At 42.7% G+C, this 16,127-nt stretch overlaps 1 protein-coding gene across 4 annotated transcripts in view; it reads right to left on the bottom strand.

Moving 5' to 3' along the window:
- LOC124146870 (glycoprotein 3-alpha-L-fucosyltransferase A-like) overlaps positions 1 to 16,127 on the bottom strand; it is a 152,206-nt gene that overhangs the window by 14,348 nt on the left and 121,731 nt on the right. For 2 of the 4 annotated variants that reach the window (XM_046517386.2, XM_046517391.2), the window contains exon 3: positions 6,582 to 8,078. In XM_046517386.2, the coding sequence (XP_046373342.2) occupies positions 6,582 to 7,591 (1,010 nt within the window). In that variant the 5' untranslated portion in view covers positions 7,592 to 8,078. Of the gene's footprint in view, positions 1 to 6,581; positions 8,079 to 9,374; positions 10,493 to 12,937; positions 13,085 to 16,127 lie in introns of those variants that run through there. The other 2 variants (XM_046517385.2, XM_046517387.2) reach the window with 2 other exon arrangements.

Raw genomic sequence — 16,127 nt, 5'->3', positions numbered from 1 at the left:
GATAATAAAGCATAATACCGTTATACCCTTAGTAAGTTACAATGTGGTACTTTAGCAATAGAAACTGGTAGATATACACCCCCCAAAACACATACAGTGAACAAGCATGATCTACTCACACACCCCGCCAATATGACATGTCCGGTTGCTGTGGATACTCGAAAAATACATTCACAAATCCCAAACTATTAAAAGGCATCAGTTTACCACTAGACCTATCTATGTACCAAGTTTGGTGAAGAAACATTTTATAAGATATACTCCGGAAAGGAGCACTAACGCCATTTTCTGTCACAGTCGTTGCCATGGAAACTCGAATAATAATTTGGCCTACATATTGGCCAAGTTTGGTGAAGAAATATTGTACGGTTTTCAAGCAATACTCCGGGAAGGAGCTCTACCGCCATTTTCGGTCAAATTCGTTGGCATGGAAACTCGATGTGGGGTGTCTTTACCTTTGCGAATGCAGTTCATACATGAATGAATCTGGCGTCGTGAACACACCACACCCTCCTCCCGATGCGAGATGTGCAGTCATCTGCACAATAACCTGGTAATCTAAGTAGAGTTTGGACGAGAAAAACATCGCGCTACCTTGATCGTGAATACAACCAGCCGGGGCCTCGATAAAGGGTAGACACTTGACAAACCAGACGCTGTTCCCCCAAGCCTCTTGAAACGCTTATGGCCGCTATATATTTTTTTAACGAGAGCCTTCTTGACATATTTGTTGATGTATGAACGTCTTGAACGCAGTGTGAAAGTATGAGTTTGACTTTCACCGCTTCGAACAATAGTTCACTCATATAAGACAATTTAGGTCGGTAGGTAAAAATATATATTAAAAAGTACCAATTTCAAATGAATTATTTTAAGTTCCTCTCGCGATTCACCATAATTAGTTGTGTTTTGAAGATTTAAATATAATTTTAAAGAAGCTTGATTCATAGCATTAATAATATATTGCTAACGACAGTAAATTTTAAAAAACAACAACATTTTGCTTATTTCTGGTTGGATGAATAAAACAATCCCAATTAGACGTTGGATTTGTAAACGAGTATAATATCTCACCCAAGCGATATCTCTTGTGGGAGCAACCTTTGGATGATAAATCAACTCTAATTCTCTCAAAAATATCAAATACACATCACAACTCTAGAACAGTACCTCTAAAAGGAGGTATTAACTGTGATAGCGCCGCTTTCAACAGTACTTCAGTTGCATCAAGTCGGGTCAGCTTAATGTGTGAGCGTATTAACTACAAACCTCACTAACATACATACACCTTAATACTCCAAAGAATATACCTCTTTTTCGAGGTATCAACCTTAAGCCGCACTTGCTCGTCAGAAAAAACAACTTCTGTCCCGGAGGTTTTAACTGTACCCAGTTGAGCACAGGTCCATACGCAAACTATATCATAGGAATATGCAACGAAGCCTAAATTTCTTTCGAAAGGGCATTAAATGTTTCCGAGCTATTATTGACAGCCGGCACAGCGAATCGATAAAAATCACATGCATATTAAGCCATGTGAACTGTAACATGTGTTTAATACATTGAACCTAATATATACACATTTACAGCCATAGAAACTAACATTTGTGGCCCACTAGTCCTTATAATGATAACATATAGTAAAATTCTTAAAAATAGCAAATTTCTACTGGTCCTTACGATACCTTAAAGGGCAAGTTCACACGGAAATTAACCTATTTTTCTTGTACTTTTTCCACATTAAAAGTGTTAACCTAGAAGTGTCATAGACAAAAATATAAAAATATCACAATTAATTAACATATTTTTCGCATTAAAACGATTTATATTTTTCACATTTACCAAGTGTTCTATTTCCACAACAAAAACACCATGGCTTATGCCCCTTGCAATATGACGTCATTGGTGCCAATTGATAAACATTATGACGTCATCATGCTTTGTTAGAGCCGCTTCACGTGGTGTAGGTCTAGATGTGTGATTCTAGCGTCTCAGATGCCAGCCAGCATAGTGTTATGCTGAGTCACCACTGCGCCGGAGTGTGTCGTAGACCATGTTGTTTTACCGCAAACTGGTACTTGATATCTTTTGCGTTGAGAATAGACAGGGACCCAGTTGAATTGGCACCAATTACGTCATAATCTAAGGGGGATAACTCAGGACTGTTTAGCTCGAAAAACGAAGGCATCATAACGGCATATCATTTTCACACTATTGTGAGCTTCCTACTTTCACTGTGAAAAAAATGAGTGTATATTTTCAAACACAGATACTAATTAATTCTAAAATTGCGTTTTGTTTAGAAAAAGAAAGAAAGTGATTTTTGCGTGTACACTTCCCCTTTAACTATTGAGCAGTTTGTCAAGGACCACAGGACTAGTGCCAATTTCTAACGCTGATTTATAACAACCATACGCTGTCTGGGATTTACATCCGGGTAGGTGTTACAGGACATAACACGACTACAATTTAATATCCAGTTTATGTCCCGAGTGAAATAATTTGGCCGATGTGTACCGGGGACAAATTGAAAATTATAGCACGAGGGACATAAACTTGATATGAAATTAAGCGCGCAATATATTATATTTATTACCACCGATGACATATGAAGGGAAATCAACACAAACAGTTTCAGTACCGTCTCTATAGCAACCGAGAAGGTCAAGGTTACGTTCGTTGACTAATCCACAGCGGGAGTCAGTGAGTGAGTGGGTGAGTGAGTGAGTGAGTGAAGTTTAAACTGACGCGTGTCAACTCTCCACGATTACTGTCAGAAAACACCCGTGAAGATCCGGGGTAGAATAGGCCTTATGCAACCCATGCTTTCCGTAAAAGGCGACTATGCTTGTCGTAAGACCCATGAAGATCCGGAGTAGAATAGGTCTTCAGCAACCCATGCATGCCGTAAAAGACCACCACGCTTGTCGTAAGAGGGGACTAACGGGATCGGGTGTTCATGCTCGCTGACTTGGTTGATGCATGTCAGAATACACCCGTGAAGATCTGGGGTAGAATAGGTCTTCAGCAACCCATGTTTGCCGTAAAAGACGACCACGCTTGTCGTAAGAGGGGACTAACGGGATCGGGTGTTCATGCTCGCTGACTTGGTTGATGCATGTCAGAATACACCCGTGAAGATCTGGGGTAGAATAGGTCTTCAGCAACCCATGCTTGTCGAAAAAGGCGACACCCTGTACACTTAGTAAGACCCGTGAAGATCCGGGGTAGAATAGGTCTTCAGCAACCCATGCTTGCCGTAAAAGACGACCACGCTTGTCATAAGAGGGGACTAACGGGATCGGGTGGTCAGGCTCGTTGACTTGGTGGATGCATGTCATCGATCCAAAACGTGGATCGTGGAACAAACAAACACGACTCCCAATGGATATATCCCGCTAATACACACTGCCCTTTACAAGGGAGACTGCACACAGTCTATATAGACTCACTGCCAATACATGTACCTACAGTCGACCCTACACTCAGCCGCCAAGAGCGTCCTCCGCGTAGTGAAGCGTGATCGAGCGCCGGTTGCAGGGCCAATCATACGATAACCCAGCTACCAGTACATTTGTTCACTATTCACATGCTTGTTGTATAACGGACCTAGCGTGGGTTAGTTATTTTTCAGTCATCAGCTGGCAGTCGAATTGATTTCATGAGCATAGATCCACGCAACTGGGACACGATGACATGCATCAACCAGGTCAGCGAGCCTGACCACCTGATCCCGTTAGTCGCCTCTTACGACAAGCCGATTCGCCTTTTATGGCAAGCATGGTTGCTGAAGACCTATTCCAACCAAGATCTTCACGGACCCCGACATATGTACCTGGCCACATCCCCCGCCGTGATCTGGTTTAAATATATTGATTAATATACAAAACGAGAGAGATAATCGACTGTGACAAAACGTACATCTGTTGCACAATATGTATATTACAATATAAAGCTTAGGTGAAATGGGGTTTAAGGTCACGCAAAAGATTAAAGCACTTAAAAAGCAACGTGTGTGTGTGTGTACGTGTGTGTGTGTACGTGTGCGTGTGCGTGCGTGCATGTGTGTGCGTGCGTGTGTGTGTCCCTGCTTGCTGGTCCGGATTGATGCCGATTTTATAGTGCTAGCACACTGAGATACCATGCCGCAATTTAACATGAATACCCCACTCAGTATAGTGACTCCAAGCCGACCAGTCCTTGTTTAGCCCTTAATGTCGAGCGCAAGGCAGGGTAACAACAAGTATTGGGTTTAACGTGGAGGCCAAGATTATTGTGTGTGTGTGTGTGTGTGTGTGTGTGCGCGTGTGTGCGCGCGCGCTTGGCCGGACTGAGGTACCATGCAGGAGTTTAACATGAATACCCCACTCAGACACAGTAAACTGACTCCGAGCCGACCAGTCCTTGTTTTAGCCCCTTAATGCCGAGCGCCAGACAGGGTAACAACAAGTACCATCTTTTAACGTCTTTTGGTATGACGCGGCCGGGGATCGGACCCACGACCTTCCGCTCTCCGGGCGGACGCTCTACCACTAGACCACGGAGGCTATGACATGACTGATGTATATTTTCTCTCATGTTTGCATGATGACCTATGGCTGTGTCAGTTTTACTTGTTTAAAATACACATTCAGTATACCAAGCTCAGAATCAACTGCAACAACAAATAGGGTGCCTTCGTCACAACAGGTTAATGACTCGAAACACAGTGGGATTCCATAAAGATCCGGGTTATAATTGATCTTCAGCAACTCATGCTTGTCGTAAGCGGTGTCGTCACATGCCGGTATCGCACGGAAACCAAGCGCTCTGTATATATTGTTGTCAAGGAGGATGGCAATGTCACCTTGACCCTAACAGGAATATTTTTGTTTTATCTACCCCTCTGCATCGCCACCAGTCCAACAGTAGGTGAGGTGAAATTGGGTTTAACGTCGCGTCCAAGATTATTATTGCACTTATATAGCGACGTGCATGCACGTGTGTGTGTGTGGCTGCTTGTACTAGTCCGGACTGATGCCGATTTATAGTGCTAGCTCACTGAGATACCATGCCGCAGTTTAACATGAATACCCCACTCAGACACAGTATACTGACTCCGAGCCGACCAGTCCTTGTTTTAGCCCCTTTATGCCGAGCGCCAGACAGGGTAACAACAAGTACCATCTTTTAACGTCTTTTAGTATGACGCGGCCGGGGATCGAACCCCGGACCTTCCACTCTCCGGGCGGACGCTCTACCAGTCCAACATTAAGTCCCAGAAATAAAAATCTTATTTAAAAACATATAGCTACAAAATAAAAAACACAAATAGTGACCCGAATAAAGGTTACTTTCTAAGCTGAGGCTATCTAGACTTGACCTGATTTGGAGTGATTTCTAAAATATGCTACTCAAAAGAAGTTAAGGATCACCCGATTCTTTCATATTACAATAGTTAATCTCTCATGCCATGACAGATTAACATTACCAATATGAAAGAATCGGGTGATCCTTAACTTCTTTTGAGTAGTATATTAAGGGTAACGTGGTTCCTTTTCCAGACTAGTATACGCAAACAGTGCTAACCACAGTTGTTAAAAAGCACTGTCTCTGAATTTAACCAATACTACCCCTGAAAAAGAAAATATTTTGCAAAGAGCGATAATTCAGTTTTTCAAAACCAAATTTCTTTTTAAGACAATATCTTGATGACTAGTCTTCAGCAACCCATGCTTGTCGTAAGAGGCGACTAACGGGATCGGGTGGTCAGGCTCGCTGACTTGGCTGATGCATGTTTGCCAATCAGTTGGTGGTATGGACCAGACTGGATTATTTACAGGCCGTCGTCATATACATTGTAGCTGGAATATTGCTGAGTGCGCCGTTAAACAACAAACAAACCAGATCACCGTACTACAGGACGCTGGATTATTGTTTCTGGTTAAAGGGTGCTATGTTATGAAGCTCGTATTTGGGGCACAATATTCCCAAGTTGCAGTTAACATGTACTGTGTCTAAAAAATCATAGGGGGTTGGTGTGCAATGCGATTGACAAACACGTACGCGCGCACACGCACACACACGCACGCACACAGACACCAGTGATAATGTTTCATTGATAACTGCATTTGTGCAATAAAACACCAGTAATCCATTGTATTTCAATGCAAATATAATGTTGACATGCAGGTGTAAAACATAAGATTGTTTGTTGTTTGATGCCGCACTCAACAATATTCCAGCTATAGGACGGCGGTCTGTAAATAATCGAGTCTGGACCAGACAATCCAGTGAGTGATATCATGAGCATCGTTCCACGCAATTGGGATACGATGACATGCATCAACCAAGTCAGCGAGCCTGACACCCCGATCCCGTTAGTCGCCTCTTACGACAAGCATAGTCGCCTTTTATGGAAAGCGTGGGTTGCTGAAGACCTATTCTACCCGGGATCTTCACGGGTCTTATAAGCATAGTCGCCTTTTACGGAACGCATGGGTTGCTGAAGACCTATTCTAACCAGAATCTTCACGGATCGAGACATGGGAGAAAGAACGTTTAGAATGCTAAATCAATCATAAAAAGAAAAGGGTACTTACTGCAGTCCATTCACGAAGAACTTTTCGGTAATATAGTCTCTGCAATTGGAATTTTCAAAGGCTAGATAAAACTTGTAGTCTTTGTTGAGCATATCAAAGCACTTACTGCTCTGGTACCGCGGACACTTTAACTTGCCACACGCACCATAAATGTCCACCTGAACGTGTTTCGACAACTCGTCGGCGTAGTTTCGACGACCGTTCCGGGCCCCGCAGTTTGAAACGAACCAAGCAACCATTTTACTTTTCCCCGCGGAATAATTTTTGTCTTGTTTTTTAGTTAAAACACTCGAGTTGTACGGCACAAATTTTTCATAAGGAGCTACGATTGTGGAGTCGTGTCGATACGTTGCAGTCCAGTTGAAGACGTCCTTGAACGCCCCTAGTCCGGCCGTGTGATACGGTGACTCGAGCATGAACAATATCCAGATTTGTTTCTGAGGGCGGTCGAACCAGGGTCGGGCAGGGTTATGATGAAACAAAACTGCATCAGCTTTCGCACCATCCTGTTTGTTGTCAATAAGTTCACAGCGTTGAACGCCACATTTCTGGTCAATGAACGTCTCCTGTCCTTTTTTAACTTGCCACCCCCCGAATCCGTGGTACAGAAGAATAGATTTGAGGGGAGCATCTTCCCCTCGTTTTTTTGCTTCTCGGATAGGAGGAGGTATAAATGCTAACTGGTTAACTATACGATCCTGGTTGTCATTGTCACGGCTATAATAGACAGACGTCGCCGATGATGGGTGTTGCGCATGCTGCACGTGTAAACTGCCTGAGATTGACATATTCGTTCTGACCATATCACGGTGAACATGTTCGTGAATCTTCGGTCCGTCAAAGGTGAGCGGCCTTGGATTCCCGTCCCTCTTGAAATCCGGTCCCCAGGGTAGAGGCTGATCGTCCGTGTCATACACCCACACATCTCTCTTATAAAGGTTTAATAAGAGTACGATGGTCACACATCCTCCCAACGACCACTGAATAATCTTTTTCAGGTAAAACCGCATAGCGTTCTGTATGGCCCAACGTACCTGGCTCTTCCTGCAACACTGTGACTCCACGCCTCGGTAACGCACAGGTAAATCCGATAAAACGAGCACAGCGGGCCTTCAGTCACACATGCAGGGCTTATTCACAGTTGTGTCAATGGAAGGACGACAGTCTTCTCACCCCTCACATTAGTACACTCTACACAGGTGAAAATGCCTTCAGGAAAAGATTCAGGTGGTGGAAGAGACAGCTAACCAAGCACTGTATCTTTCAGTTATCATCGACCCGCCTCCGAACGCTCAGAATGCTCTCCACCCGACCCAAGACTCCTGGGAAACACACTTAACGATTTTCCTCGGCTCGAAGCAAACAATGCATTGCGGGTGGGAAGCTATTAATAGCTGTCACATGATCGCCTTGGTATTCAGGTGAAGCTCCGTCTCAGCCGTTCGGGAGGAGACCAGCTGAGAGTGACCCACAAGACTGGTTCGCCCGGGGGTGGAGCTGCAAGGTAAAAACTCGAATTAAGACGTTATCACAACCTGCCTATAATTAGGCGAATTGTTATACAATAAAACTAATAGTGAATCGTGTTTTAATGAATGCTATTGTGTTTTACATGACAACGCAGCGCGCTTGACAAAGCGCCTGTCAACACCTGCAAATAATACACGTACATGTTTTTTTGGCGTTAGCAGGTGAGATCGATTTTTATGTGCTTTAAATTGTGTGTGAAAGGTGTGAAAGCTTTGATATTTATTCATCGTCAATATCACATAATGGTGTAAGTGTGTGTCTACATCGTAACAAAATATTAGGTAACATTTTTGTTGACTTTATTATACCAGAGGTCCTCGAGTTTAATTAAAGCAAGTACAGGGCCCTCGCCCCCGAGTGCTTAGCATGGATGACACAGAGCTGAATCACAAATCCAATCAACCACGAGTCGGGTGGCTTCAAGCGTTTATGATTAATGTCTTCCAACTGACTGGTTCAGTCTACGCGGTCTCTTATCTAAACCAGATATGCAAACGGTGTCTCTGATAACTGATACTGCCACGCGAAGATTCCGGTATAGAATAGGTCTTCAGGAACCCATGCTTGCCGTAAAAGGCGACTATGCTTGTCGTAAGAGGCGACTAACGGGATCGGGTGGTCAGGCTCCCTGATTTACTACTACTACTACTACTACTACTACTACTACTAACAACCATGCTTGTGGTTTGACACGGAGGTCCTTCCTTGGCACGACCCAGAATATGTAGAGGGCGCCATGGAAAATAATAACTACAATTATTATTATTATAACATAATTAATTGGAATAAGCCCGTAGACAGCCTCAGATCTATCCAGGCCAACAGACCAGGGTCCACTTGCACAAAGCGATCTTAGCGCTACAATTATTGTAAATCCTTAAGATCGCGATCTTAGGCTTACGCTACAATTGTCATCCACTTGCACAAAGCGATTGTAGGTTAAGATCATTGTAAGCTACAATCGAAACTTACAATTGGTCCAGACCAATCTTAAGTAGCTAAGATCGTTGTAGTCCCTGACAAAATGGCGTGCAAGACAGGGCCAGTTTCACATTAATAATCTGCTTTACGATCAAACACTGCCTATTTATTTCGTTAGATTTTATGATTCGAATCGACACTTCAACAACACGAAGACCGCACCACAGATTTAACGTCAAAAATATCGTTAATTGCGATAGTGAACCACATAACTATCGAGTCGATAGTTAAAAGTACTATTCCCACCCGTGTCAATGCTGAAAGAAGTCTAAAACAACATACCTTATCAAGGGAAGGATAAAACCTAAGTCGTCTGCAAGCGATTTGTAACGTCCGTGACCTTTAAGATAAATCAAGGGCAGCTAATCATAGTTTATATTCTAGATGGGAGTGGTTTCCCTTTGTATAAGTATCGTAGAATCTTCCTTGCCCAGTTAGTGTATTAATGTTGTAGAACCGCCGAGCTCCCCTTGTATATCTTTTGGGTCACATTCGTGTCAGTTATTTTGTCTTTAGTTTATCATTAAATAATCTACAAGTAAACACAAGTTGAAGTGCAAAATCATACGTTTATATCCAAAATCGAGTGGGACAGTCACGAGCGGTTGTAATATCTGAATTTATAAGAAACTAATACAAATATTCATCAAACAAGCAAATACACATGATGAGACATTTGAAATTTGTGTAAAATATCCCATAAATAGCAAAAGTAAAATTCACACTTTTTAAAAAATATAATTAATACCAAATGAATATATATTAAACAACTTCTTTCTTGAAACATTATTCTTATTTCCCGTACATGCATTCTTGAAATCTCCCGTCTTACTGTGTTTTGAAAAGGTTGTCATAACATCCTTTGTAATAGCGGCAAAACTAAAACATGAAGGATATACATGTATTTAGGATTTTACGGAAAGCTCCCCCAAATAGATGACGATCATACATTTACCTGTTATGTTATTTGGACATAGAGATCTATTATTATTTTCTTTTTTTACTTTCATAATAAGAATGTCACTAAATCTATATGCCAACATTCTAATTATAGTTTCCTTCAAATAGTTGAGACCTTTCAACTGTGCAAGGCGCGTGGAGGGAGGTACGTGTTGTATGTCGTAACCGGTTCTACACGTTGTATGCGCAGCAAGATTTGCGCGTTTGCAGACAACCATAGACAGGAGTCTAGTTTAAGATATTTGTACCTCCACCATTGAAGATTTCAATCTTAGTTAAGATCGCGATCTTAAATCCAAGCCGTCTTACAATCGCGTTAAGATCGGTTTGTGCAAGTGGAATAGGACAATTGTAGGGTGATTATAAAGTTGATTGTAGCCGCCTAAGATCGATTGTAACTAAGATTGTTCTGTGCAAGTGGGCCCTGATCTTGTCCTTTTTCATAAACCCAGTGAAATCAAAGGCGGAAATATAATCTGAAAGGTGGTGTTTTAAATTTAAGAAACACTATAGTTTAGTCGGCAAGGAAGAAAGAAGGAAAAGTCTTACATCTGTTTATTCTGTCCATGTAAATTTTAACTCTTCCGGTCAGTGACAAATTCATAGATTGAGGCTGTAAAATGTGGATTATCTCCCTTGCCAGGCAGTCTGTTGATGACTGATAACATGCACGCTCAAAGTAGAATTATAGTAAAGCAATAAAAGCCAACTTAAGGTCAAAATCACGAAACGCAACAGACCCAGGCGAAGGCCCCTTCCTTCCCTCGGTCACAAGCTACTTCAGTTTTTTCCTTCCTGTTCACCAGGACGACAACGTAATAATTCTGAATACAAATATTTAACTCTCATAAAAGGTTTTCGTTTCCTCGTTCGTCTAAACACGATATGTTGACATGCGCCTATTACTGACACTAATGAAATGACATAATTCTCTACGCCCAAAACCTATACTGCATGATCATTTGGGCTGGGACGGGTGACTCGGGTACTCGGGTCGGGTTGGTCCGAAGTAGGACCAAGTACTCACAGTACTACCCGGATCCGTGGTTAGTAACATGCATGGGCGGATACAGCTTTTTTTAAAAGGTGTGTGTGTGTGTGTGTGTGTGTGTGTGTGTGTGTGTGTGTGTGCCCAATTCAGATCTATTTATTGTCTTTGGTGGTAATTTATACAGAAATAAAGATTTTTTTCGAAATAAAAAGGGGGGTGCGCACCCCCCCTCTGTATCCGCCCATGACATGATATATTGTTCAATGACAAAAACGAACACGAGCTCAGTGGTTACACAACAAGTCACTAATGTTCACATTTCATTCTGATGATGCACACATTCCTTTTGACTTGTATATGTTTGAGTAAAGAAAAAGCTTCAGTCAACTTCAGTGTACACATGATTTAATCGTTTCATAAGAGACCATATGCCTCCGTGGTCTAGTGGTAGAGCGTCCGCCCGGGGAGCGGAAGGTCCGGGGCTCGATCCCCGACCGCGTCATACCAAAAGACGTTAAAAGATGGTACTTGTTGTTACCCTGTCTGGCGCTCGGCATTAAGGGGCTAAAACAAGGACTGGTCGGCTCGGAGTCAGTGTACTGTGTCTGAGTGGGGTATTCATGTTAAACTGCGGCATGGTATCTCAGTGAGCTAGCACTATAAATCGACATCAGTCCGGACTAGTACAAGCAGCCACACAAACACACACACGTACATGCACGTCGCTATATAAGTGCAAAAATCTTGGACGCGACGTTAAACCCCATTTCACCTCACCTCACCTGAACAGTTTTGGCCAGGGCTATGTGTACAGTTAAACCATTCCCAATGTGACTTTGTGTGCCCAACTCTTGAGACCTACATGTACAGTGGATACCCGGGTAGAGTCGGGTCCCCTGGTAGTAAATTTGCACTCGTCCCAGCCCTTAATGATCATTTACATTTTGAAAAACATGCAGTGTTATTCAAAGTGGGATTTGATTATGTTAACATAGTAAGATGGAACGTGTTTAGGGTTTGTGATATGAGCTCAGTATTGAATCTAAATATTCCATGAATGATGGAGCCCTTTGAACAGTTTAAGATGAAGTTTCATAAAGAGATGTCTCGCAGCTCCAAGAGGTAATGCATAGAATATCCACAGAAAACATGAATCAGTCGACAAGTGATACTGCTTGCTTGAAACAAATAAAAACAAGACATACCTACACCTCTCTAACCGTCAGAGAAATTCGCGCAAGTCGAAAACGGAAGGGAGGCCACTCACAGCCGGGTATGAGAGTAACCTCCCCTTGATTCCTAAACTCCACACAGGATGTAATAGTTACATTCCTGCGCGAAGTCTCCGCTTCAATATGATCACACTCCTATTATATATACCGGGCTTCGATTGGATGGTGTTCTGATTGGATGAGACCATGAAAATGTTCACAGGTTCATACCTCAATAACGCAATTCTTTCGCACAACATCGCAGAATGATACACAACAGGGGTCGTCTTGTTGAAATATCATTTTCAACTAGTGCTGATATCAAATTTAGTTTTTCTCAGACCGGGAGCCAAACAATTTCTTTTTCACCCACAACTTCCACCTGGTCGAGTGGCTGAATTATTTGGGGGTACAACCCGAGGACAAATTATTTTGTAGCTATGTCTTCGTAAACAGCATCCCAGTCCTTCTCCGTCCAGAATATCAAATGATCGTTCCCCCTACAGAACCTTGATAATGGACACACACACACGCATCCCGTCTACCGAGCAAGCAAACAAATCTTGGCTAATTTGTTAACACAATGGGACACATTCAGTGGTCTATTTTACCCCATGGACTAACTCAACCACATACTTGCTTCCACGAGAAACTGACAGACAAGACAAGATGGTTATACTTACAGCAGAAGAAGTGTCTAACTCCAGGAAAACCTTCAGGTTTACAAAACGAGTATTACTCGTTCTACGTCTCTCGACACGACTGCGTTCATATGTTCCGGGTTGAAGGGTCGCGATAGTATTGTACAAAGGGTTTATTATTAGCGTCTGATTGTTGTTACTTTTGCAGCCATTAGGATCCTCTCACAGGAGGAAGTACATATGTCGGCTCATTGTGACAGGTTCATCGTTTGTTGTTTAACGCCGCACTCAGCAGTATTCCCGCAATATGACGGCGGTCTGTAAATAATCGAGTCTGGACGAGACAATCCAGTGATTTACATCACGCGCATCTTGTGACCAATCAGCTTCATGAATGCTTTAATACGAGTAAGCTGTGAAATCCCAATGCGAGGCGTGTTTGTTTGTTTGTTGTTTAACGCCGCACTGTGCGGTCTTTTAATAATCGTGTCTGGACCAGACAATCCAGTTATTGATATTATGAACCACACTGTTGATGCGATGGCACGCAAGCAAGTCAGACCAACTGATCCTACTCGCATAGGATGCTGGAGACCGACTCTAACCCCGGACCCTAAACAAAAACAATAACAACAACAACAACAACAACCTCAAGCGAATCAGGATTCGAACCCACGATCACAGGGATTTGGCGTGTCCAAGGCCCGCAGTGCACAGCGAATTGTGGCGCCTTTGACGACTGGGACCCCAGTGCCCCCTTGTGTGCGAGGACGGCCGATTTGGTGCAGATCGGAGGCGTTCACATGCATACCCACTCAGACACCTTGAAGCCGAACGCCATCTGTAAACGTATTTTCGTATGATGCGGCAAGGGGATCGAACAACGACCTTCCAGTCTCCGGGCAGACGCTGTCCCCACTGGACCACGGAGGCGGTCCAAAATACTGAGAACTATGTTTGGAGAGCCACCGGGATTCGAACCCACCATCAGCGGATCTGGCAGAGCTAAGGGAGACAACCACGAAAAGACTAATCATTGAATTTTAGGCAAGTCTTTTATTCTAGTGTTAAATGTGGCGACTATGCTTGTCGTAAGAGGCGACTAACGGGTTCGGGTGGTCAGGCACTTGGTTGATGCATGTCATCGATCCCAATTGCGTGGATCGATGCTCATGATATCAATCAATGGATTGTCTGGTCCAGACTCGTTCATTTACAGACCGCCGCCATATAGATGGAATATTGCCGAGTGCGGCGTTAAACAACAAACCAACCAACCAACCAGTGTTAAATTTCCAATATTTTGACGACGTGACCATATTCACGCGAAAAGTGACGCGAGTTACCTCCCTTCCATTGTTCGCCCTCCTGTCACAATGCTAAACCTGTACGTCGTTGCATTCTGCGAGAAACACAATCTACGCTAATGGAACTCCATTTAACAACAGACATTTTTAGATTCACCTGAATCGACAACCTCGACAGCTGTTATGATTATGTCAAGGTCGTGTAGACAACGGATATTATCCTCCTATATGACAGGAACTAAAACACATCTATTAAGGCCAGACATATATTTCCTATCGGTGGGAGGAATATATAATTATTCAGATAATTTTCTCTCTCTATAAAACCTCATCTGAGTAGGTTGTCGTGTATTAGTGAGTGAGTGAATGTGAGTGAGTGAGTGAGTGAGCGAACGAGTGACAGTGTGAGAGTGTGAGGGGAGGAGTGAGGGAGCGAGCGAGAGAGCTTTACCACAAAGCCAATTTTGTCGCCTCATTATGTAGGTTGTTTGGTTTGTTGTTTAACGCCGCACTCAGCTATATTCCAGCTATATGACGGCGGTCTGTAAATCAACGAGTCTGGACCAGACAATCCAGTGATTGATATCATGAGCATCGATCCACGCAATTGGGATCGATGACATGCTTCAACCAAGTCAGCGAGCCTGACCATCCGATCCCGTTAGTCGCCTCTTACGACAAGCATAGTGGCCATTTACGACAAGCATTGGTTGTATGTAGACCAATTATACCCCATCAACGAGGATTAACTGGTCCAGACCTTAGTAATCTTAAACGATAATCACTGAGATGTCCAGGGTAAACCTAGGTAGAATTTTCTGACAATTGTAAAGACACTTTCCACTGAAATAACTCAACATCCACACAACAACGTACATTGTATTATGCATGTTGTTGAAGGTTTCATTAAGGGAACTGAATGATGGAACTGAAAATCCGGGTTAGAAGAGGTCTTCAGCAACCCATGCGGTTTCGGGTGGTCAGGCTCGCTGACTCGTTTGATGCATACCATTTTTCCTAATTGCGTAGGTCGATGCCCATGATGTCAATCACTGGATTGACTATATCACACCCGATTATATACAGGCTGATGTCATGTATCTTGAATATTGCTGAGTTCAGCGTTAAACAACAAACAAACATGGTACTCGAAATGGAGCAGTATGTGCCTCCCTCCTCCCCCCCGACCAACGTCTCCCCAAATATCTATATATAAACACACAACACTCATTGAGACTCAGATGAACATGAGTGTCAAGGCTAAGGCAGAGACTATCAATGGCTGCTAATTAACCCAATTAGAGACAATCGTGCTTATTAGACGCGAGAGGGATCTGGTTCACGAGAAGACAACTCCGTGCTTAATTACAATCGCTTTACTTATCAGACAAAAACAAGCCTGCTTAATGAAAGACACACAAGAGGATACATGGCTACCAACTTACCACAGCCCTCGACCAAAGAGCACGTTTAGGTGAGGTGAGGTGTGGTCAAAACAAGTACACTTTGTATTCGAGAGGATAAACAATACATTGTGTAAAGCATTTAAAATTGTCATCACAATTATTATTAATTTGAAATCATATAAAATGGACATCAGTTGCCTTTAATAAAACCTTTACGTAATGTAACACTTAGTCTTGGAAACATTTCTTTGAAATAACTTATTTTTTAAAAAGAACCTTTGTTCCGCTGCTGTTGTGGAATCAAGGAAACTAGACTTGGTTTCGTTTGATCTAGACTTGCCTAGGCTTTTAGTAAAAAATATTTTTTTATGGCTCAGGGCTAGTAATAAATACTCGGCATACGATAGGTTTCATTCTCCACGAATTATGAAATGATTTCGTATGAAACAACCATTACATGTTTCATAAACATTCATGTAAGCTACATTCATGATTCATTTCCTATATCATGAGGTATTC

This window comes from Haliotis rufescens, unplaced genomic scaffold (assembly GCF_023055435.1).
Source record: "Haliotis rufescens isolate VD_foot unplaced genomic scaffold, xgHalRufe1.0.p SCAF_6, whole genome shotgun sequence".
NCBI classification, from domain to species: domain Eukaryota; kingdom Metazoa; phylum Mollusca; class Gastropoda; order Lepetellida; family Haliotidae; genus Haliotis; species Haliotis rufescens.
The sequence above is the reverse complement of the archived record's forward strand: the minus strand, read 5'-3'. Positions and strand labels throughout refer to the sequence as shown.